At 42.2% G+C, this 25,451-nt stretch overlaps 1 protein-coding gene across 4 annotated transcripts in view; it reads right to left on the bottom strand.

The window, feature by feature from the left end:
- cabin1 (calcineurin binding protein 1) overlaps positions 1–25,451 on the bottom strand; it is a 678,888-nt gene that overhangs the window by 521,692 nt on the left and 131,745 nt on the right. For 3 of the 4 annotated variants that reach the window (XM_068055415.1, XM_068055416.1, XM_068055419.1), the window contains 3 exons: positions 21,627–21,716; positions 15,176–15,327; positions 2,841–3,010 (listed from right to left, as the gene is read on the bottom strand). In XM_068055415.1, the coding sequence (XP_067911516.1) occupies positions 2,841–3,010; positions 15,176–15,327; positions 21,627–21,716 (412 nt within the window). The remainder of the gene's footprint in view (positions 1–2,840; positions 3,011–15,175; positions 15,328–21,626; positions 21,717–25,451) is intronic. The other variant, XM_068055418.1, reaches the window with a different exon arrangement.

Raw genomic sequence — 25,451 nt, 5'->3', positions numbered from 1 at the left:
AGGCATTGGAGGAGGATGGTGGAGTCAACAGTCTCGAAGGCTGCAAAAAAAGGTCTGTCTAGTAAACAATTCCCCCCTCTCCCATTTCCAGTCTCTAATCTCTCTCCCTTTCCAACCCTATTGCTGCAACCTTTCTTTTTTCTCCAATTAATTATCAGAACTCTCCCCTTTTGTCCCTGCTAAGCCATGAATATGCTGTCCTACACATTCTCCTTTCCCCAGCCATCCCCACATTCCCCGCCCGCAGACATTCTCAACATGTTGACATCAAAACTCATCATGCTGTCTCCTATTCTAACATCTCCTCAGGATCTCATACAGTGGAGCTCCTTACCTCCCTCATTCTCCCCATTTACCCCAATGTCTTCAGACTTTTAGAATTCAAGCTTAGCATGAACTAATCACTAGTTCTTAATTTACTTTCTCCATTGTACTCTTTTCAACCTTATTGATGTACTGCACTATGGGCCTTGATCCTTCAACTTGATTTCCCTTTCCTACCTTCAGCATGGTTTTGGTGTATTATCTCAATGTCATTGCCAATCTGGGGTAATGTGCCTTCCAAGCCAGAAAATTAATCATAAACTGATTAGCTCACTTCTGTGTACTAGACTTAAAAATCCAACAAAACCAGATGAAAATAATACTCTGCCTAAAGATTTAAAATCTAAAATGCAGTGAAACCACAAAGTTTAAAAGCAGCAGTTATCAATTAATCTCAGAACAGTAACTAAAATTATTTTAGTTTTCAGGTATTGCCTAACTAGAACCAACAAAAAACTGCTGGGAAAAGTGCACGATGTGACATTTCCCTCCAACACTTACATTCAAACTTCTTAAATTGCAAAAAACACAGTCAAATTATGTGAATCAGCACTAAGAGACTAAAGAAGAGAGATTTGCAAATGTGTCTCTCTTCGACTGGCTGTGTAAGATTTATTTGGGTCAACACAAGTTCCCCCAAAATATTTCTGCCCCTGTACATGGCTTGGGAATTGAAGTACATACAGAAACAGAACAAAATAAAATTACAGCCTATCCACAAATGAGCAAACTATTTCCTTAAGCTAACAAGATGGAAAACCAAAACAACCTAACCTATAAAAATCAATAGCTAGAATTACTCATTTGTAAAATACTATAGTATTGTTGCCATACTCAACAATACATAGAAACATAGAAAATAGGAGCAGAAGTAGGCCATTCGGCCCTTCGAGCCTGCTCCACCATTCATTATGATCATGGTTGATCATCCAACTCAGTAACCTGTTCCTGCTTTCGCCCCATACCCTTTGATCCCTTTCGACCCAAGAACTATATCTAACTCCTTTTTGAAAACATACAATGTTTTGGCCTCAACTGCTTTCTGTGGTAGCGAATTCCACAGGCTCACCACTCTCTGGGTGAAGAAGTTTCTCCTCATCTCAATCCTGAAAGGTTTACCCCGTATCCTTAGACTATGATCCCTGGTTCTGGACTCCCCCACCATCGGGAACATCCTTCCTGCATCTACCCTGTCAAGTCCTGCTAGAATTTTATAGGTTTCTATGAGATTCCCCCCCTCACTCTTCTGAACTCCAACAAATATAATCCTAACCGACTCAATCTCTCCTCATACGTCAGTCCTGCCATCCCATGAATCAGTCTGGTAAACCTTCGCTGCACTCCCTCTATAGCAACAACATCCTTCCTCAGATAAGGAGACCAAAACTGCACACAATATTCCAGGTGTGGCCTCACCAAGGCCCTGTATAATTGCAGCAAGACATCCCTGCTCCTGTACTCGAATCCTCTCGCTATGAAGGCCAACATACCATTTGCCATTTTTACCGCCTGTTGGACCTGCATACTTACCTTCAGCGACTGGTGTACGAAAACACCCAGGTCTCGCTGCATATTCCCCTCTCTGTTTATAGCCGTTCAGATAATAATCTGCCTTCCTGTTTTTGCTACCAAAGTGGATAACCTCACATTTATCCACATTATACTGCATCTGCCATGTATTTGCCCACTCACTCAACTTGTCCAAATCACCCTGAAGCCTCTCTGCATCCTCCTCACAACTCACCCTCCCACCCAGTTTTGTGTCATTCTGTTCTTTGATTTCAAGAGCCACATTGCAGAATCTGCAATTCCCTTCCCTCAACTCTCCTTGCACTTGGCGAGTTGGGGTATACACTAAAATCTGTCAGGATAGTGAATGACCAATGCATTGACTCTACTGTAGTCTGACTCTGGAGCAGGTCTGGATTCTTAATCAGCAAACATACGTGAAAGGCCATGGATAAATGTATACCGATAAAATAAAAGTCACAGGACCAGGTAGAAAAATAACAAGACACAAAGCATGCACAAGTAGCTAAGACAGCAACTGCAGCATTTACAATCTGTATCAACTCAAATGGTGGATACAGGCATCGCCACAAAGTCACTGAGTTGAAGTGACTACCTGTGTGCTTTACAGAAGAACACATTGTTTTGAGGCCTGGGTCAGAGAACTGTAAGCAATGGCCAGTACTGGTGTCATTCCGTAAAAGTTTATTCTGTTTATAACAATTCCTGTAATGGCATTGGATGCAGCCAAATTGCACTTCATACAAACACAAGCAAAGCAGCAGACACTTAAACAAGCCAACAACAATCCAAGCAAGCACCAAGAAACGTTTAAAGAAACCTAATTGAGAAACCCATCATTTTGAGAAGCTAGGTAGCAGCCATATTGCCCATTTTCCTACGCACCATCACCCAGTGTTGTGCATTTAACATAATTCACCAGCCAAAATTACCCCAATTATTAACCACCTCCCAAGTTTGCCATTATCTATAACAAAAAAAAATACCATCAATTGAAGCCTGCTGACGGGGGATTTTACGTTTGACGTAATCGTGGTCAATCGGAGTGGCTGTGTAAGGTGGGGATGTCAGACCTGCACCTGAGGGAAGGTTTCCTGGACCTTGCACGGTTCCAACAGAAGAATGGGAGTCGTCATCATTTGTACAGGACTTTTCCCTAGAGGGGAAGGAAGAAGAAAAAAAGACAGTGAGATGATACTATCAGTGGTAACTATCATTCATCATCCAAATGTTTTAAAGGTATAACAGAAGGGTTTTGTTGTGAGTGCATGCAGGAGACAGGAGACACCATCAGACTGCAAAACGGCACAGAAGCTGCAATATCACTTTGCTACCACTAGATGCCCTTGTTGTGTTGCACAATACAGACATTCTGTAGAACCAAAAAAGACCTCAAACGGAAGCTTCAAAAACTGAACTAGGAATGCTACTGCCTAGAAGTGCCACAAAATGTTAAAGTCCTGCAAACAAAATCCTAACTAAAGTTAGTTATGTTTCATCATAACAAATGCCATGCACCATGCTTTAAATCAAACTATTTGTTTATCAAACACTTCTGCCCTCAAACAGTAGCCTAAAAAATTAGTGTTTCGCTAGCTTAAGGAGGGATATGCTGAAAGCTTAATAATGGAGCAATTTTTAACCATTTTCTCCCATTACTCAGATGAGGCCATTTAGCCCCTTGAGCCTGTTCCAGCATTCAATGAGATCACACCTGATCAGCAAACTAACTCCACATACCCACCTTTGCCCCATGTCCCTTAATACCTTTGGCTAACAAAAAATCTATCAATCTTAGTTTTAAAATTAACAATTCATCGAGCATCAACTGCCATTTGTGGAAGAAAGGTTCAAACATGTACCGTGCTTTGCTTGAAGAAGTGTTTCCTAATTTCACTCCTGAAAGTTCTGGGTCAAATATTTTGACTACGCCCCCTAGTCCTAGACTCCCCAATCAATGGAAAAAAGTTTCTCTCTATCTACCCTTTCTGTTCCCATTAATATCTTGAAAAATTCAATCAATTCAGACTCAGGCCCCGGCGCGCGGATTCAGACTCAGGCCCCGGCGCGCGGATTCAGACTCAGGCCCCGGCGCGCGGATTCAGACTCAGGCCCCGGCGCGCGGATTCAGACTCAGGCCCCGGCGCGCGGATTCAGACTCAGGCCCCGGCGCGCGGATTCAGCTACAGGTTCACGTCCTGGTGCACAGATTCAAATACACGCTCCTGCTCGCAGATTCAAAGACAACACCCACCCCCCATACACAGAATTTACCAAACACCACAAGTAACCCTTCACATTCATTGCACTACACAGACACAAAATAATTTGTACCTAAATAATTCAATATGACATTCAAAACTATATTAAATGGCCAGATATTGGACACCCAGGATAAGTTTATGGACATACAAAAAGGACAAGGGAAGACTATCAAGTCCACCCCCTAGACGTGATATTACCTCATACATCAACCCCAACTGCACAACTTCTGAGACAATCCATCAAAAAAGTAAGGTTTCAAAAGACTGCAACAGCCCACAAGTGTTCATTGGCGCAGTGAATCAGCAATGAACCCTGCCTAACTGAACATGTCTTCATTAGGAATTTGAGAGGACTGCATCAAATCCATACCCATTAGGCGTAGGTAATCTGTTTTAGAGAACTATGAATGTGAAAGGCAATGCTAATTGGCATCTAACCTCTTTATGCAAGGACTTTGTATGTATGGTCTCTACTCTTACCATCTCTATCTAACCCATTCAACAGGATTAAGTCCAACTTTTCATTATCATATAATCAGAGAATAGTACAGGACAGCAGGCCATTCAGCCCACTGAATCTGTGTCGGGTGTTTCGAACAGCAATCCAGTTAGTCCCACTCCCATGGTCTTTTCCCATATCCCTGCAATTTTTTTCACCTTCCAAGTATTTATCCAATTCCCTGCATTCCAAATCCTAACCACAAATTGCGTAAAAAAAGTTTTTCCCATCTTGCCTCTCGTTCTTTTGCCAAATCACCTTAAATGTGCCCACTCTGGTGAGTGGCCCTTCAATGACTGGAAACAGTTTCTCCTTACTTGTTTCACCGAAACCCTGCATGATTTTAAACATCTCTATCAAAGCCCCTCTTTGCCTGCTCTGCTCCAAGAACAACCCTAGCTTCTCCAGTCTATCAACGCAAGTGTAATCCCTCATCCCTGCAATCATTCTAGCAAATCTCTTCTGCGCACTCTTCAAAGCCTTCATGTCCTTCCTAAAGTGTGGTGCACAGAATTGGACAAAATACTCCAGCTGGGGCCGCACTAATGTTTTATAAAGGTTGAGCTTCCTGGTTATAACTTCCTGGCTTTTGTACTCCATGCCTCTATTTATAAACCCTAGGATCGCATAAGCTTTCTTAACTTGTCCTGCCACCTTCAAAGATTTGTGCACAAACACTCGAGGTCTCGATACTTTTGCACCCCTTTATAATTGAACCATGTAGCTTGCATTATCTCTCATTATTTCTACCTAAATGTATCACCTCACATTTTTCTGTGTGGAGTTTCATTTGTCCTATGTCTGCCCATTCCACCAGCTGGCCATATGTTCTCTTTAAGTCTATTACTGTCTTCCTCACTATTTACTACACTTGCAAGTTTTGGGTCACCTGCAAATTTCAAAATTGTGCCCTGTACCCTCCAATCAAGTCGTTAATATATACAAAAAAAAAGCAGCGTGCTAGTACTAAACCCTGGGGCATATCAATATATATCTCCATCCAATCCAAAAAATAGCCATTCACCATAACACTCGGTTTTCTATCCCTTAGCCAATTTTGTATCCATGATGCTACTGCCCCTTTTATCCCATGACTTCAATTTTGCTAACAAGCCTAATATATGGTACTTTACCAGACACCTTTTAAAAATCCATAGACACAACAGTAACTGCACTGCCCTCATCACCCTATGTTAACTCATCAAAAGACAATCAATTTAATCAAAAACGATTTGCCCTTAACAAATCTGCACTCGCTCTCCATTATTAATCCAGCTTGTTCAAATGTCTGTTAATTTTCTCTCCGATTATTATCTTTAAAAGCTTACACACCACCGACATAAACTGTTATGTTCTTATGACTGGACTATAATTGCCAGGTTTATCCCTCTCCCCTTTACAAACTTATGATTTAGGAGCAGGAGTAGGCCACTCGGCCCCTCGAGCCTGCTCTGCCATTCAATAAGATCATGGCTGATCTGATTGTAACCTCAACTTCCCGCCCACCCCCAATAAGCTTTCACCCCCTTGCTTATCAAGAATCTATCTACCTCTACCTTAAAAATGTTCAAAGACTCTGCTTCTACTGCCTTTTGAGGTAGAGATTCCAAAGACTCACGACACTCAGAGAAATAATTTCTCCTCATCTCTGCCTTAAATGGGCGACCACTTATTTTAAAACAGTGACCCCTAGTTCTAGATTCTCCCACAAGAGGAAACATCCTTTCCACATTCACCCTGTTAAGATCCCTCAGAATCTTATAGGTTTCAATCAAGTCGCCTCTTACTCTTCTAAATTCCGGTGGATATCCTAGCCTGTCCAACCTTTCCTCATAAGACAACTCACCAATTCCAGGCATTAGTCTAGTAAACCTCCTCTGAACTGCTTCCAAGCATTTACATCCTTCTTTAAATAAGGAGGCCAATACTGTACACAGTACTCCAAATGTGGTCTCACCAATGCCCTGTATAACTGAAGCATAACCTCCCTACTTTTGTATTCAATTCCCCTCGCAATAAATGATAACATTCTATTAGCTTTCCTAATTACTTGCTGTACCTGCATACTAACCTTTTGCGATTCATGCACCAGGACACCCAGATCCCTCTGCATCTCAGAGCTCTGCAATCTCTCACCATTTAGATAATATGCTTTTTTATTCTTCCTGCCAAAATGGACAATTCCACATTTTCCCATATGATATTCTATTTGCCAGATCTTTTCCCACTCACTTAACCTATCTATATCCCTTTGTAGCCTCCTTATGTCCTCTTCACAACTTACTTTCCTACCTATCTTTGTGCCATCAGCAAATTTAACAACCATACCTTTAGTCCCTTCATCTAAGTCATTTATATAAACTGTAAAAAGTTGAGGTTCCAGCACTGATCCCTGTGGCACACCACTCGTTACATCTTGCCAACCAGAAAATGACACATTTTGCCTACTCTTTGTTTCCTGTTAGCTAGCCAATCTTCTATCCATGCCAAAATGTTACCCTCTACACCATGAACTTTTATTTTCCACAATACCTTTGATGTGGCGCCTTATCAAATGCCTTCTGGAAATCTAAGTACAGTACATCCACCAGTTCTTTTATCCACAGCACGTTACTTCTTCAAAGAACTCCAATAAATTGGTTAAACATGATTTCCCTTTCACAAAACCATGTTGACTCTGCCTGATTTCCTTGAATTTTTCTAAGTACCCTGCTATAACATCTTTAATATTAGCTTATAACATTTTCTCTATGACAGATATTAAGTTTCCTGCTTTCTGTCTGCCTCCCTTTTTGAATAAAGGAGTTACATTGGCTATTTTCCAATCTAATGGAACCTTCCCTGAATCTAGGTAATTTTGGAAAATCAAAACCAATGCACCAACTAACTCACTAGCCACTTCTTTTAAGACCCCAGGAAGAAGTCCATCAGCACCCGGGGATTTGTCAGCCCGCAGCTCCAACAATTTGCTCCGTACCACTTCCCTGGTGATTGTAATTTTACTGGGTTCCTCCCTCCCTTCCATTTCCTGATTTACAGCTATTTGTGGAATATTACTTGTATCTTCTATGGTAAAGACCTTTCTGAATAAGCATATAACCTTTGCAATCCTCCAATCCTTTAGTACCGACCCAATATCTAAAGAGGGTTACAGGATTGTGGCCAGCACATCCACAACTTCTACCCTTATTTCACTCAGCAACAGGGATGTATCCCTTCCAGAACAGCTGAGCTATCAACTTTAGGTACAGCCAACCTTCCTAGTACCTCCTCTACCTATTTTTATCTCATCTAATATCCTGACGACCTCCTAGCTTACCAAAGATTTGGCAAAGTCCTCTTATTTTAAAACCTTTACCCTATCTCCACAAAGCCTAAATAGCCCGAGAGTCTTCCATAACTTAGAGGGTATTATTCTAGTCGCCTTCTCCAGAGTTTAGGTATGCTCCGCCATGTGTGGGGTCCAAAACTAGATAGAAAACCATCAATCATGGACATACCAAAGCTTTATGATAGCCAAAGTATAGGGCCCTTTATTTTATATTTTTTGGTGCTTGCAATACAACCTAACCCCCTATTTGCTTTCTCTTTCGGCACTTCAGTGCTGGTGCACCTTTAGTTTATCAACTATTACACCCCAACTCCCCTCCTTCATCTGTTATCTTGAACAGATACTCCTGGATGATATAAAAATGCTTGGTGTTTCCTAACCTCCAAATCCACGATACTACATTTGTCCAAGTGAAAGGACATCTGCCAAGCATGGGGAGATTTGGCATTCACAGAATAAGAACAAGAGTCACAGAATTCAATTCTCATAGCAAGGTAAAAATCCTAGAATTCCATGTAATGTACACAAAATTTGACTTCTTCAGTCACCATAACTAAATGGTCGTGCCCTATATGGCACAACTCTCCTACTTTTCCAGAATAGCGCATCTTTCAGCTCATCATGAACAATGCCAGGGGATACTCTGGCTGAGGCCTAACTAATGATTCATAAAGGTTTACCATAACTTTCTTGCTTTTGTACTCTATGCCTCAGCCCGGGCTTCAGAACTTGGAGGGCACCCGAGGTCCAGGATGAGCTAGAATTCGCTAATTTGTGGACTAAGAGAACTTACACTTAATTAGCACCTTAGTACCCTTAGTGTAATAAAACATCCCAAGGCATTCAATAGCAGCGCAATAAGACAAAGAACTGACACCGAGCCAAGGAAACGATATTTGAGCAAGTAGCCAAAAGCTTGGTCAAGGTGGTAGGTTTAAGGAGCATCATAAAGAAGGAGAGGCAGAGAAGTTTAGGGAGGCAATTCCAGATCTTAGGGCTAGATGGTTGAAGACACAGCCATCAACAGTGAAGCAAAGGAAGTGGGGGATAAAAGAGCCAGAATTGGAGGAATGCAGGTTGTCAAGCTGCAGGAGGTTACAGTGATAAGGAAGGGTGAGGCCATGGAGGGGTTTGAACACAAGGATACGAATATTAAAATCAAGATGTTCAAGGTCAATGAAGGTCAGCGAGAACAGGGGTGATGGGTGAACAGGGCTTGCTGCCAGTTAGGATACAGAAAACCAAATGTTGGATGAGCTTAAGTGCTTGCAGCCTGGAAGATAGGAGGCTGGCCAGGAAAGCACATGAATAGTCAAGTCTATAGAAAACAAAAGCATGGACAAAGTTTTGACTAGTCTAGGACTAGATGTCAGATAAGCAGTCTGATAACAGACAGTGGAGGGGTCGAAAGAAGTGTTGGTGAGGTAGAGCTGGGTGTTTTCTGTATACATGAGGCATGGAACATTGAATTGTTGGATGATGTCGCTGAGGGGCATTATGTAGATGAGAAATAGATGGGAGCCAAGAATAGATGATTGAACTATTCTTGCGATAACTGCGCGGGAATGGGAAAAGATGCCATTGGAGGTGATTCTTTGACTACAACTGGATCGATAGGAATGGAACCACTGAAAGCCATGGAGGAGGACACTGTGCTCAACCGTAGCAAAGACTGCAGACGAGTCATGAAGGATGAGGAAGTATAGTTTACTACAGACACAGTCGCACAGGATGTCATTTATGACTTTAATTAGAGCAGCTTCAGTGCTGCGGCAGTGGCAGAAATCTGATTTACAAGGCTCAAATATGGAGTTGTAGATAAGATGGATACATTCAAGAACTTTAGCAGAAAGGGTGGATGGTCTGCAAGTATTTTGCAAGGTCAGAGGGGTCAAAGGTGTGTTTTTTTTTTGAGGAGGGCACGATGATGGTAGATTTCAACGGGAAAATTACACTGCCTGAGGAGAGGGCACCATTAACAATATTTACTAGCATGGGGGCCAGGAACAGAAGTTGAACAATCAGCTGTTCAGTGGGATTAAAATCATAAACTGTTGGAAACACTCAGCATGTCAGGCAGCAGCAATGGAGACAGGAACAGGAATAACGTTTCAGGTCAATGTCTTTTCATCAGAGCAACTTAGTGGAAATAGGTCCAGAGAGCAGGACGTGGGTCAGGTAGGCAGGATGAGCTGGAAAAGGACATGAGAGGAGATAGGAGAGATACGAAGGAAAGATACAAGTTCAGGGCTAGGGCAGTGGGGGATCCTTGGAAGAAGTTGGGTTTGGTGGGCTAGGGAAAGGGAGGAATGCTCCAAAGGCAGCTGAAAGGATGGTCTCAATCTTAGTGACTAAGAGGCCCTTGAGCTCCATGCACTTGTTGGAAGTGAAGGTGAAGGGGGCAAAAATCAATCGCTGTTGTTGCATTCCAGGACGATCCTGAAATAGTGAAGTCTTGGCAGAGGACAGTACAGCCCCATATTGCTTAATGTGGTCCAGCCAGATCTGATGATGAATGGCGAAACCAACTGTGCATCATAAACATCCAAATCTATTTGCGTGGTGAGAGATACAAAGAAGTGATGAGAAATGGCCTTATCAGTGATCGGAAAAATAGGAATATGCCAACCCATGTGGTCTCATGGAGTCAACCATAAAGGGCTCAAATTTTAGTTAGGTTGAGGAGTCTCCCATTATGTGACTGAATGTGGTGGCAAAGGGCTCTGAAGGGGAGGCCAAATACAAAAACTAAAATTTCCTCCCTGGGATGACCCAGTGCTTCTAAGAGGCCCATTCTGTGTTTATGCTGCTGAATTTCCTTTCTCCACCCAATCCCCCACCCTCACAGTGGCCAATTCCTTAAGGGGGTTCTTGTGCCGCAAGTGCTACGTGTGGAGGTAGTGGAAAAATGGCAGAATTATTCAGGCAGTCACCAACTCTTCTGTAATTGCTGCCACTCAACATTTCAGTCCAGATCCCATAGCATCTGCCCCCTCAGAATACCATTAAAATATTTAAATATGTGTATTTCGATGACAGATCACATCACTTGGACATAGACACAGGATGATGGATGAGCACTGTCTCAGTGGCGCAATGCTCGAAATGTATTATACACCCCAATAAGATAAAAATGTTCGCTTAACTTTTTTTTATTCATTCATGGGATATGGACATCTCTGGTAAGGTCAGCATTTAATGCCCATCCTTAATTACCCTCGAGAGGGTGGTGGTGAGCCGCCTTCTTGAACCGCTGCAGTCCGTGTGGTGTAGATATACCCACAGTGCTGCTCGGGAGGATTTGCACCCAATGACAGTGATGGAACAGCAATATATTTCTTAGTCAGGATGATATGTGACTTGGAGGGGAATTTGTAGGTGGTGGTATTTCCGTGCGCCTGCTGCCTTTGTTCTTTTAGAAACACAGAAAATTTTACGGCACAGAAGGAGGCCGTTTAGTCCATTGTGACTGTGCTGGAAGGTGCTGTCAAAGAGCTGCTTTACAGTCAGAGTTAATTTCCCTCCGCAGATAATCCCAACATAAAAATGAATTGCCTATGGCAATCTAGATCTCCCCTTCATTCAGTTTACAGGTTTCTTGTCTCCCTCCACATTTTCTGAAAACCTTGTGCCACTCCACTGTCCATATTGCTGTCACTGATGCCCACCCACATTAAAAATGTTAATACCTCACGAAGCCTTCAATGTCTCCTGCACACCACTTTGTGGCACCCCTCACTATTGTCTTTCATCTCCAATGCACTTCCCACATACATAGGTATATCATTGCTCCCTGAAACATGCCGACTTTCCTTTACACGCAGCAGTTTTTGGGTATGTACCCACCAACAGAGTTTACTACTCTCCCTAAGGCATTTTGCCAATAGCTTCCTACTTCAAAGCGTTTTTCCATCTTTTTCTCCTCTGCCTCGAAGGCCATTTTCCAACCAAACTCTTCCTCAGATTTCCCACAAGAGGTAGTTTCCCATCTGCACCTGCCCTACTCCCTTGCTGAACTGCTCACCTTAGACCCCCACCCCCACATCCTGCTGGCAGCAAGAAACTGTCCATAGTTACAATCACTTCTAAATTATGGAAGTCACTCCATCAGGTATATTACTAAACTAAGCAAGCCTGATGTCACAAGAGAAATTGGGGAGATGGCGGCTTAGTGGTAATTACTAAACCAGTAATCCAGAGGCCCAGGCTAATGTCCTAGGGACACAGATTCAAATCCCACCACGGCAGCTGGTGGAATTTAAATTGAATTGATTAATAAGTTCTATTAATAAATATAAATCTAGAATTGAAAGCTAGTCTCAGTAATGGTGCCATGAAACTATCATCGATTGTCATAAAAACCCATCTGATTCACTAATGTCCTTTAGGGAAAGAAATCAGCTGTCCTTATCTGGTCTGGCCTACATGCGTCTCCAGACCCACATCAATGTGGTTGACTCAACAGCCCTCTGAAAGGGCCTAACAAGCCACTCAATTGTCAAGGGCAATTAGGGATATGCTCGCATCCCATAAAAGAAAAAAAATTACTTTAAAAGAAGCATCAAATCTTTACCTTACAAAAGGCCTGTCCGATTGGATCTCCTCCACACTGATATCAATCGGAAGGCATCAGGAGTGGCTTCAATGAATGCAATAGGGGGTTATGGGGAAGAGAAGGCTTCTGATTTCAGACCAGCCCAAATGCACAGTTAACTGCATTCCAAAAATCAGGCAGTACATAGTCAGCTCTGAGGCCATGTCCAAGCTTATAAATCTCCATTACATTTTAAGCAGTTGCCTCAGAGGTCACTAGTTTAATTACCTGGACTTTGATTCCCCTTTAAAGTTACATCGTGGCTTCTTGATCACCATGACCTATATGGTTCTACATTATATCAGATCTCTTACTAACAAAACATATATATTTCCAAATATTAAACCTTTTTGGTAATTCTTTTATAAGTTTCCCAATTTTTCCCCTTCCTCTAGCCACCCTGTTTTCCCACACAACTGGGTGCTCTCCCCAAATAACATTCCACCAATATCATCTACAAGATACCTTCTGTGCGGTGCTCCACTGATAACTGCTGCAAAATTAGAATCACTAACCCCTAATCCTGCTTTTACTTTTCTTAGACGTTTTGCTTCCTTCTTCTCAGTCGCTTCCTCCACTCCTTTTCTCACCCGAGGTGTCCACCCCTGGCTGTGGTACAGTTCCATGGGCCCTCTATTCCCTCACCAAATGTCTATTTGTCACATGCAAGCCGTCACTGTGTATGTTGTCAGGCTATTTATAGTGTGGTATATCACAGTCGATCCCCATTAGTGCTCACCTGATGCCCACTTTCAATTTTAAACTTCATACTTGTATGAAAATGGAAGATTTTTTTTTCCCACCTGTGTTTCAAAAATAAAGCTAATCATAACTATTTATCAACCATTTCATTTTTTCAACCAAAAGGGGCTCATGATTAGATGGCTTGGAAGGTTAAATGCCTGGCTGAAAGTGTAGTGTGGGAGGCAGCAGCTTCAATTCATGGGGCACTGGCACTAAGACCAAGGAAAGATGGCGCTGTTCCACTGGGACAGGTTCCACTTAATCCTGGCCAATCGAATAACTAGGACAGTAGATAGGGTTTAAAACTAAATAAAGGGGAGTTAAGGGATTCAGGAAAAGGTAAATTTAAAAGCAGTAAGTGAATGTCAAGTATGTAGAGGAGGGTGGCAATTTGGGTAAAAATAAGCACAGTGAAATCAGGAAAGGACAGAGAGCTTAACATAGGTAATAGCACATTAGAGACTAAGATGACATCAGTAAAAACATGAAGAGTTAACATTAACGGCACTATATCTGAATTCGCAAAGCAGTCACAATAAAATAGATTAATTAATAGCATGGATAGAAATTAATGGGTTTAATCTAATAGCCATTACAGAGACATGGTTGCAGAGTGACAAAGGTTGGGAACTAAACATTCCAGGGTACTTACATTTTACAAGAAATAGGCAAAATGGAAAAGGAGGAGGGGTAACCCTGATAATAAAGGATGGAATAAAGAACGTAGAGAGAAAGGATCTTAGCTTTAAAAAATCAATATGTAGAATCAGTTTAGGTGGAGCTAAGAAACAACCAGGGCAGAAAATATTCTTGGGAGTAGTTTAAAGGCCCCCTAACAGTAGTTGCAGTATAGGGCACAGTATAAGACAGGAAATTAGAGGCGCGTATAACAAGGATAATACAGTAATCATGGGGGCTTTAACCTTCATATAGACTGGGCAAAGCAAATGTGCAGTAATAGTGTGGAGGGCGAGTTCATGGAGTGGATACAAGATAGTTTTCTGGACCAGTATATTGAAGTACCAACTAGGGAACAGGTTATTTTAGGTCTAGTATTGTGCAACAAAAAAGTGTGAATTAATAATCTTGTGGTAAAGGAACTTCTTGGGAAGGCTGATCATAACATGATCCTATAACTCAATATAAAATTCTAAGTCCATAACTAGGGGCTTAAATCTGAACAAAAAGTTTTACTATAATGATATAGGGCTCTGTGGTACCTGGAGTACTATGAACAGTTTTGGTCTCCTTACCCAAGGAAAGATGTATTTGTCTTGGAGGGAGTGCAACAAAGGTTCACCAGACTGATTACTGGGATGAGGGAATTGTCCTATGAGGAATGAGTAAACTAGACCTAAATTACTTAAGACTTTAGAAGAATGAGAGGTGATCTCATTGAAACATATAAACTTCTTAAAGGGCTAGACATGGTGGATGCTGGGAGGATGTTTCCCCTGGCTGGGAAGTTTAGAACTGGGGGCCACAATCTCAGAATAAGGTATTGGCCATTTAGAACAGAGATAAGGAGAAATTTCTTCACTCAAAGGATTGTGGACGCTCACTCAAGACAGATCTTTAGATTTTTGTATACTGAAGGAATGAAGGGATATGGGGAGAGTGCAGGAAGGTGGAATTGAGGTAGAAGATAAGGTATGATCTTAGTTAATGGTGGAGCAGGCTCGGAGGACTGAATGGGCTGCTCCTCCTATTTCTTACGTTCTTATCCTAACACCACCTAATGGTGCGTTAAAAAAGGAAATAGTTTTTGTCAACTATCGAAGAAAAACAAACCCATAGCATCAGGGTCTCCAAGTGCAATGCCCCATCTTCATGCCCATCAAAAATTATATATAATTCATCACTTTAGTCCTTAATTAAATGGAACCTACTTCTCAGAGACTTTAAAGGTGCTCTTCTCTTCACCTCTGGCAAAAGGCCCCTGAGCTGCCTCTTTTATGTAGCTGAAGAGCATCTCACAGTCCACAGTCACTTCATCCTTCTCCAGCAGTTTGAGGATCGAGGCATGAAGTCTGAAGTAGACCTGAACATCAACACATGGTTATATGAACAGATAATCCACATTTAAAATAAAACCTCCATCAATATTCAAACAAACTTATATAGTAATATAACATGTAAATCACTTGCCCCATTTTAGGGGTGTATTTAAGAAGTTAAATCAGAATGAGGAGGATATTTATAAACATGCATTAAGATTTAATTTATACAAAAACCAAATCAACTAAAAAGGCAGTAATTTCATGATGTGGTCTTCTGGCCAGGGGCCAGAAATGTATACAAACGCCCTCTAAATCACCTCAGGATTCTCGAGCTGGCTACAATCACCAGTATTTACCTATTTGTACTAGTTTTCCACATGACGCATTTGAACAGCAGCCTGAACAATTTTCCTTACTAAGTTAGAAAGTACATTTTGTCATTCACACGGAGTGTGATAAATAAGGTTGGTGAACTGCAGGTGCAGATAGCCACGTGGGACTATGATGTTGTGGTAATAACGCAGACCTGGCTACCAGATATTCCTGATATAAGGTGTTCAGGAAAGATAGGGAAGAAAAGAAAGGAGGAGGGATGGCGAGACTGATTAAGGAGAACATTACGGTGCTAGAGAGAGGACGTCCCTGGGCGGGTCAAAGACAGAATCTATTTGGTTAGAACTAAGAAACAAAAGAGGTACCATTACATTACTGGGTGCACTCTATAGGCAATCAACTAGTGGGAAAGATATAGCGAGAAACCAATTTGCAAGGAAATTACAGCAGGTGCAAGAACTATCAAGTAGTTATAATGGGACACTTTAATTATCTTAATACAGACTGTGACAGTAATAGTGTAAAGGGCAGAGAGGGAAAAGAGTTTATGGGGAAGAGTTTATGAACTGTGTTCAGAAGAATTTTCTAGATCAGTATGTTTCTGGCCCAACCAGGAAGGAGGCACTGCTAGATCAGGTTCTGGGGAATGAGGTGGGTCAAATGGATCAAGATTCAGTAGAGGAACATTTAGGGGCCAGTGATCATTGTATCATAAGGTTTTAGCTATGGAAAAGGACAAGGAGAAATCCACAATAAAAATAATTAATTGGGAAAGGGACAACGTCAATGGGGTAAGTACATTGGGGAGGAAAGAAAGAAGGTAGGGTAGCAGTATTGATTAAGGAGAACACAACAGTGTTGGAGAGAGGATGTCCTAGAGGGGTAAAGACAGAATCTATTGGGTTACAGCTAACAAACAACAGAGGTGCCTTTACACTACGGGATGTATTCTATAGGCCGCCGACTAGTAGGAAAGATTGGAATCAAAGATTGGTCGGCAAAACTGTAACTGAACAATGGGCTGCCTTCAAAGAGGAGATAGTTTGGTACAGTTAGGGGACATTCCCATGAGGGGGAATGATAGGACAAACAAAGCCAGAGCTCCCTAGATGATAGTGATAGATAGTAAGATAAAGCAGAAAAAGGGCCCATATGACAGATGTCAGGTACAAAATATAATTAAGATTCAGGCTGAACATAAAAAGTTCAGAAGGGAAGTGAAAAAAGAAATGAGAGAGGCAAAGAGAAAGTATGAGAAGAGACTGGCAGCTAACATAAAAGGGAATCGAAAAGTCATCTTGTAGGCATCTTTTGGGCCTCCTTATCTCGAGAGACAATGGATACGCGCCTGGAGGTGGTCAGTGGTTTGTGAAGCAGCGCCTGGAGTGGCTATAAAGGCCAATTCTGGAGTGACAGGCTCTTCCACAGGTGCTGCAGAGAAATTTGTTTGTTGGGGCTGTTGCACAGTTGGCTCTCCCCTTGCGCCTCTGTCTTTTTTCCTGCCAACTACTAAGTCTCTTCGACTCGCCACAATTTAGCCCTGTCTTTATGGCTGCCCGCCAGCTCTGGCGAATGCTGGCAACTGACTCCCACTCTTGTAGGCATATAAACAATAAAAGGGTGGTAAAAGGAGGAGTGGAGCCAATTAGGGACCATAAAAGGGATTTATGCATGGAGGCAAGGGGCATGTATGAGGTATTAAATGAGTACTTTGTATCTGCCTTTACCAAGGAAGAAGGTGCTACCTAAGTCATAGTGTAAGAGGTGGTAGTTGAGACATTGGATGGGCTAAAAAATTGATAAAGAGCTATTGGATAGGCTGGCTGTACTTAAAATTGGTAAGTCACCAGGGCCAAATGAGATGCATCCAAGGACACTGAGGGAAGTAGGGGGGAAACTGCAGAGGCACCGGCCATAATTTTCCAATCCTCCTTAGATACACAGGTGGTGCAAGAGAACTTGAGAATTGCAAATGTTACATCTCTGCACTCTTTTTTTTGAACAAGGATAAGCCCAGCAAGTACAGACCAGTCAGTTTGACCTCGGTGGTGGGAAAGCTTTTAGAAACGATAATTTGTTACGATCAAGGCAGGAGGAGTGCAGTGTCTTTCTCTAGTTCCACTTCTCCACAGGCAATAACATATATTAAAATGTGTACCGAGTTACCGATGCAGCCAATTATATACTCTTATCTATTTTAGTTTCAATAAAATCCGCCAACCAGGTTTCTTTAATAAACAAAAGCATTAATTTATTATAAAACATGACTTAGTCAATAAAGATGCAAAGCTTTAACACACAGTTTGAAATATGATAATAAGTATATATATATATATTCCCTTCTAAATACCCAACACACACACGCATTTTTTCTTCTTAGATAGCCCCTCGGGAACGAGGATGACTTTCTTCCACTCCAGGGTCCTTAGGTGACTGAATAGTCCAATGTTGATACTTCAGGTCCCGAAGATTCATTTTGAGGGGGTGGAAGATGCCTGTGCGTGGGTTATTTTAACATGGGGTGGCTGTTGTACACCGACTACCACACGGTCCGAGCGAAGCAAGGTCTTTATCCAATGGCAGGGATGGCCGAGACGATTGGAGAGCAGGCTCCGCTACACAGACGGGGACTAATACATATGCATGTCCAGCTGGCGAGCCCGGCTGCAGACCATGTAACTTGTGTCAGGGTATTCTTGATGGTGTAGCTGAAAGCCTGCTACACAGGCTCCTGTGACAAGAGCTCCCCAGGACCCCTCATGGAGCTGGCAGGATGAGGCTGAAGCAGAAAAACCAGCATAACCAGTCACAGGCTCAACAGGAGACTGAAGTCTCTCAATCACAGCAATGGTGGGGGAAGGGCAGTAAACTGATTAAAGTTACTTTAAATATCACAACAGAGCAGCAATTCAGAGACAAAGTTGGGTCTTGCATTATAACCAGTGTAGTCCAGAGCAAAAGCATCTTCTTGATGTTGAGATAAGTCCAGAAATTTGAAGACACATACACACACACAGGTTAAAGGAAAAATAAAAATGCTTTGGCCAAAGTACTTGTTAATTCTTGAAGAAAAAGGATAAGATATATGTTCTAGATGGCAACATATAACTAACACACACACACACACACACACACACACACACACAAGTTAAAGGAAAAATAAAGATGCTTTGGCCAAAGTACTTGTTAATTCTTGAAGAAAAAGGATAGATACATTATGTTCCAGATGGCATACAGTCCGGCGTCTGAATACACATATACGGGTTCCTGGGATCTTTTCAGAAACAGTTCGTTCAGAAGATGTTGAGAGGAAGTCTTCCAAAAGCTTCTGAGGAGAAATGTGGCATCAGGAATTATAGATATCGCACACGTGATTTTTTCAGGGTTTCTCAGAGAGGTGGAGAAAAGATGAGCTGAGTGTTTCTTTCAGCAGGCTACAAACCCAACTGACTCAAAACAGTATTCAAAAATGAAACCCACTCTTGAGCACCATAAATCTTGACACGTCACTTCTCTTGTAAACAACTCACAAATTCAGAAAGCACCTGTTGTTTACTGCGCTGAAGACATGTGACATCCAGTAAATGTTGTTTTTAAACAGTCCTTCCAGTCACCCTTTAAACAAAAAAATCCAGCATCTATGGAACCACTTCAGTCCTCCAATGAATCCATCTACACAATTCTAAAACACAAGTCCTCAAATAATATTGAAAAAATTGAAGCACATAAGTTCCAAACAAAATTAACAGTCACTTGGTCAAATCTGGATTAATTAGGGAAAGCCAGCATGGATTTGTCGAGGGAAAATTGTGTTTAACTAACTTGCTTAAGTTTTTTTGATGAGGCAACAGAGAAGGTTGATGAGGGTCATGCAGTTGATGTGGTGTACATGGACTTCCAAAAGGCATTTGATAAAGTGCCACATAACAGACTTGTCAGCAAAGTTAAAGCCCATGGGAATAAAAGGGATAGTGGCAGAATGGATATGAAGCTGGCTGAATAACAGGAAACAGAGTCATGGTGAACGGTTGTTTTTCAGACTGGAGGAAGATATATAGTGGGGGCCCCCAGAAGTCATTGTTAGGTCCACTGTTTTTCTTGATATATGTTAATGACCTAGGCATTGGTGTACAGGGTACAATTTCAAAATTTGCAGATGACACAAAACTTGGAAGTATTGTGAACTGTGAAAAACATAAAAAGGACTTAGGCTGGTAGAATGGTGGACAAGTGGCAGATGAAAGTTAATGCAGAGAAGTGTGAAGTGATTCATTTTGGTAGGAAGAACGAGGAGAGGCAATATAAAATAAAGGGTACATTCTAAAGGGGATGCAGGAGCAAAGGGACCTAGGGGTATATGTGCACAAAGCACTGAAGGTGACAGGCCAGGTTGAGAAAGCTGTTTATAAAGCATACAGGATCCTGGGCTTTATAAATAGGGGCACAGAGTACAAAAGCCAGTTAGTTATGATGAACCTTTATAAAACACTGGTTCAGCCTCAACTGAAGTACTGTATCCAGTTATGGGCACCACACTTTAGGAAGGATGTGAAGGTATTAGAGTGGGTGCAGAAAAGATTCATGAGAATGGTTCGAGGGATGAGGAACTTCAGTTACATGGATAGATTGGAGAAGCTGGATCTGTTCTCCTTGGAGAAAAGATTAGAGATTTGATAGAGGTGTTCAAAATCATGAGGGGTCTGGACAGAGTAGATAGGAAGAAACTGTTCCCAGTGGCGGAAGCGTCGACAACCAGAGGACACCAATTTAAGGTGATTAGCAAAAGAAGCAATAGTGTCACAAAGAAAAGCTTTTTTTATGCAGCGACTGGTTAGGATCTGGAATGCTCTGCCTGAGAGTGTGGTGGGGGCAGATTCAATCGAGGCTTCAAAAGAGAATTGGATAATTATCTGAAGTGAAAAAATGTGCAGGGCTACAGGGAAAAGTTGGGGGAGTGGGATTTGGTGAGTTGCCCTTCCAGAGAGCTGGCACAGACACGACAGGACGAATGGCCTCCTTTGTGCTGTAACCATTCTATGATTGAATGATATTGCAATGAAAAATCTTGTCACCTTTACTATGTATTAGTATGCAGCCAGTCTGAGGTTTGCAGCCAGTCAAAGTTTAACTATTAAAACACTGCTCAAGTACTCCCTATAGAAAAGTGGTATAAACAGTCAAATAAAGGTCAGTGCAGGCACTTTTAAACTCTTCAGATCAATTAGAGGGCAACTGTAATATAAATTTCTGGCTCAAGGCCACAGGTCTCTTGAAATGACTATTCCTTTTTTTTCAAATTGGCTTTTCATCTCGAACAAAATGTGGTGACTGCAGTACGATGGTCAAAGACTAGACACAAGACTTCACATTTGAAGTCTTTCACTTTCTATGAAGTTTAGAATCAATTCAAGTTCTGGCTTTCTTTCACAAAACAATGCCATTACTGAATCAGTAAAAGCAATCAATATTAAAAAGGCTACTAAATGCAATGCAAGAAATTTCCTCATCCTGCAACAATTATTGGATGAAGCAGAAGCAGAGATAATAAAACTGGGCTAAGAACTACTTCATAGAATTGAAACAGTGATGGTTTCAGTGAATACATAGAATTGATTCTCAATTTTTCTTTCACCGTTAATGTCCAATCACACAATGGCCTTTGTCCCATTGTCTTTTCTGAGACCACAAACCAAAAACAATGAAAAGGCAACGGATCTTCCTGAGATCATAGTGTCTAAAGCACAACTGGAACACTGATATCTCTTCCAGATGTGAAAACTGACATTGAAAGATGCTTTAAAAAATGAGCTCATCAATTGAGGGTATGCAAATATTAATGTTTGTTTAATTCTGGAGATTTAAAATGCAATCCAAATCATTTTATATCAACTGTATCTACTGGAAGCCCAAGAATATTTGTGCACTGAAATAACCATTTTTGAGCCACAGGAGATATTCAAGTACTCAGAGCCCAGAGATCGTGGTTGCTTGTTATTTGGTTCAGTACCTCTAGAGCTTCCATAGCCAGATCTGGTGGATTGTGGTAATGGATCTTCCGTGGGTAATGCGCTGCATCCTCATGTAGGTTATGTGCGGCCTGGACAAAAAGCAGTGTAGATTAAAACAAAAATAAACCTGCATTTAGAGAATGCCTTTCATGAACTCAGAGCTTCCTAAAGGTATTTCACAGGCAATAAGCATCTTAACTACTTAAATGTAGAGAAACATGGCATCCAACTTGTGTACAGCAAGGCTCCACAAACAGCAATGAAATAAGTTATCAGATAACCTATTTGAGTGATGTTGGTTGAAAACAAATTTTGGCCCAGACACCATAGAGGTTCCCTGCACTTCTTTAAATAGTACCATGGGACCTTCCACGTCCACACAAGAGGGTAAAATAGGATCTTGGTTTAAAATCTCAGCACCTGAAACAGCACCTGAAACAGTAAGCAGTCCCTCAGTTCTGCAGTAGAGTATCAGCCTAGATTATGTGCTCAAGTCTTTGGAATGAGGTTTGAACACACAAGAGTGCTACAACTGAGCCAAGATAACATGAGAACACAGCTGTTGTTAATACTGTTTAGAATGGATAAAAAGCTTCACCATTAGGAACACACACCATCCTGACTTGGAACTATATCGTCTTTCCTTCGCTATCACTAGGTCAAAATCCTGGAACTCCCTTCCTAACAGCACTGTGGGTGTACCTATACCACAAGGACTGCAGTGGTTCAAGGCGGTGGCTCACCACCACCCTCTCAAGGGCAATTAGGAATGGACAATAAATGCTGGCCTTGTCAATGGCACTCACATCCTAAGAACAAATAAAAAGAACTAATTTCTCATCTTGGACTAGTCAAAACACTAACACAATGAGCCCGAAAAATATAATCAGGCCCAATTGTCACATGGTTGTGGGGTTGGGGGGGGAGAATTTTAATGTGCAGGAAAGCATAGGTTTAGAGCTGATAGGGTGCTAAAACCGGGGAACTGACAGTACGTCAGAAAGCTGGCTCCAACCCATCGACTTGCACATTTAACTGCAGTGTGTTGGGATATATGCAAGCAAGCCCCTTGGGAAAGGTGGGTTGTCAATCTGAATATATGAAATCAGTCAATTACAGCAATATTAACATGGAATTTGCAATCTAATTGTGGGTCACAAGTTTCCCAGGCTTCCTAAAACTGGCCAGTGAAAGCAAGGTGAGAACACAGCAGCACTTGAGAGGGTTGAATACATGACATGGATCTATGCCAGTTAAGTACTGAAACCTCACAGCTGCTTTCTTGCCTGTTTATGAGAGGTAACTGACAACTTTGGAGGTTTGTACATCTGATCTGAACTTTGGAGCTCTAATCTATCAGATCATCATGGGTGTTGCTTATCCCGTGTTATTTTGGACCTCAGATGAGGGCTAAGACGACCAGCATCAGCAGCAGCAGGAGCACCACCAGCTTTCCCTTCACAGACCTGTGGCTCTACAGGAGAGAGAGGATCAGCAGAGAGGTGTAGCTTGCAGGAGACCATACCCGGTTCACAGAGCCTACAGGCAGAGCATAAGCTTCCTGGACATGTCAGAACACCAGTGGTCTCAAGTGCTTTAGGGTCTTGAGTCATGTGGTGGCAGACATTGGCAGCATGCTGGAACAAGATCTGCTGCCAAGCGGACGTGGTGACCATGTTTTACCTGTCACTGTCAAAGTCACCACCGCCCTCCAATTCGTTGCCTCTGGATCCTTCCAGGGTTCTGCCAGAGACATTTGCAGGATCGCACAGTCAGCAGAAGATAGGCAACTGAAGGCATATTTGTTAACTTTTCCTGTTAATCAGAATGAGCAGGTGCTCGGGTTTGTCTCTCTGGCTGGCTTCCCACAAGTGCAGGGCGCCATCGACTGAGTGCGTGTGGCAATTAAAGCACTCCCAGATCACCCAGGAATATTCATCAACCACAAAGGCTTCCACTCCACCAACATGTAGTTGATTTGCAACCACAAAAAGATCTTTATGCAGGCGTGCGCAAGATTCCCGGGAGCTGCCATGATGCTTTCGTCCTGCGGCAGTCCACCTTGCCTGATCTTTTCACACCGCAAGCAGACTTACCAGCCGGCTGTAAGACAAGGGATATCCACCTAAAACATAAAAGCAAAATACTGCAGATGCTGTAAATCTGAAATAAAAACAAGAAATGCTGGAAATACTCAGCAGGTCTGGCAGCATCTGTGGAGAGAGAAGCAGAGTGCTGATGAAGAGTCACTGACCTGAAATGTTAACTCTGCTTCGCTCTCCACAGATGCTGCCAGACCTGCTGAGTATTTCCAGCATTTCTTGTTTTTATTCCACCTAAAACATGACTGATGACACAAATGAGGAACCCAACCAATGAGGACCAGGAGAATACAACGAAAGCCACATGACAACCAGCTGCATCCCTGAGCAAACTATAGGCACACTGCATATTTCAAATGCATGGACAGACCTGGAAGCACCCTTGAGTATGAACTAGGCAGCGTCTCTAGAATGATCCTGGTGTGCTGGACTCTGCACAATGTAATCCTCCACCACCCACCTACTCACTGCACAGTTTCTGAGTGTTTCAGGGTTTTTTTCCTCTCCCTCTGCTATTTAACCAGCTTGTCTGTGCTGCAATATCACTGTTACGCTGCCTAGCATATGGTCATCGGGACGCTGCCAACAACTGGGACCGTAGTTTCAGTCCAGGTACAGCTGCTATACTTGGTGAGCAAAGCTCAGTTTGATGGTCATTCCAGGCCCCTGGACAAGGCTGATGTGGTGGCTCCTTCCTACCCTCCCCCAGCCACACTGTATCCATTTCCTGTGTTTCTGGGGCCTCTCATCCCCTCTCTGAGAATATTCAGTCAGTCTGAGGCCCCGCCAATTAGGTTACATGTCTGCTTCTAGCGTTGCACAGGCTCATGACTGCGTTGCTCAAGTGAACAGAGAAAATATTAGCCAACAGCACATGCCCAACCCACGCCATCACAGTAACGAGTCCCATTCACATTATTTCGCTCATCTCCTGTAAAGTCTCTATGGACCCCAGTTTGAGAACCATTGGCGTAGATTCACTGGAATGTTACTAGAGTTGAGGGATTACAATTATGAAGAGAGACTTATGAAGTTAGAGCTTTATCACTGGAGCTAAAAAGGAGTAATCTGATAAAGTTCTTTAAGATTATAAAGAGGTAAATAGTGGTTCATTGTTTCTACTGGTTACTGAGGCAATAGCAAGGGGCATAAATTTAAGATAATGACAAAAAGAATCAAAGGGACGTTAGAAGAAAGTATTCGCAGAGGGTGATGGTAGTTAGACTGGAACTCTCAGCCACAAACCTTTGCTAAGGCAAAGTCTAGGAGTACCTTTAAATGGGAATTAGATAGTTGCTTAGAAAAGAAATATTTGAAAAAGAGTAATATTAAAAGGCCTTGGAAAGAAGTCGGATTAGACTCTGGCTCATGGGGAGAAAAACACCGGCAAAGACTTAAGGATCCAAATGACTCGTTTCTGTGGTGCAGCTTTCGAATTCTAATTCTGTCATTTATAAGGTAACTAGTTCACCTCACGTGGGGACAAACCTTAGGGAGTAGTGAGATGCAGACTTGCACCAAAATATTATGGAAGCGAAGTAAAGAGAAACTAGGGCAAGGTAAGTAGTTGAAGGGAATTGCCATTTCCTCACATTCACTGAAATGTAGCTGGCACCAGACCGGAGACTACTACTGACGAAGATGGGTAAACAGAGACCGCGGCCAAGTGGCATATGCAGTACAAGCAGATCCACAGACATCATTCCGACAAACTGGAGACCA

Source organism: Heterodontus francisci, chromosome 23, assembly GCF_036365525.1.
Source record: "Heterodontus francisci isolate sHetFra1 chromosome 23, sHetFra1.hap1, whole genome shotgun sequence".
NCBI lineage: Eukaryota > Metazoa > Chordata > Chondrichthyes > Heterodontiformes > Heterodontidae > Heterodontus > Heterodontus francisci.
Note: the sequence above shows the minus strand (reverse complement) of the source record. Positions and strands in the feature narration are given on the sequence as shown.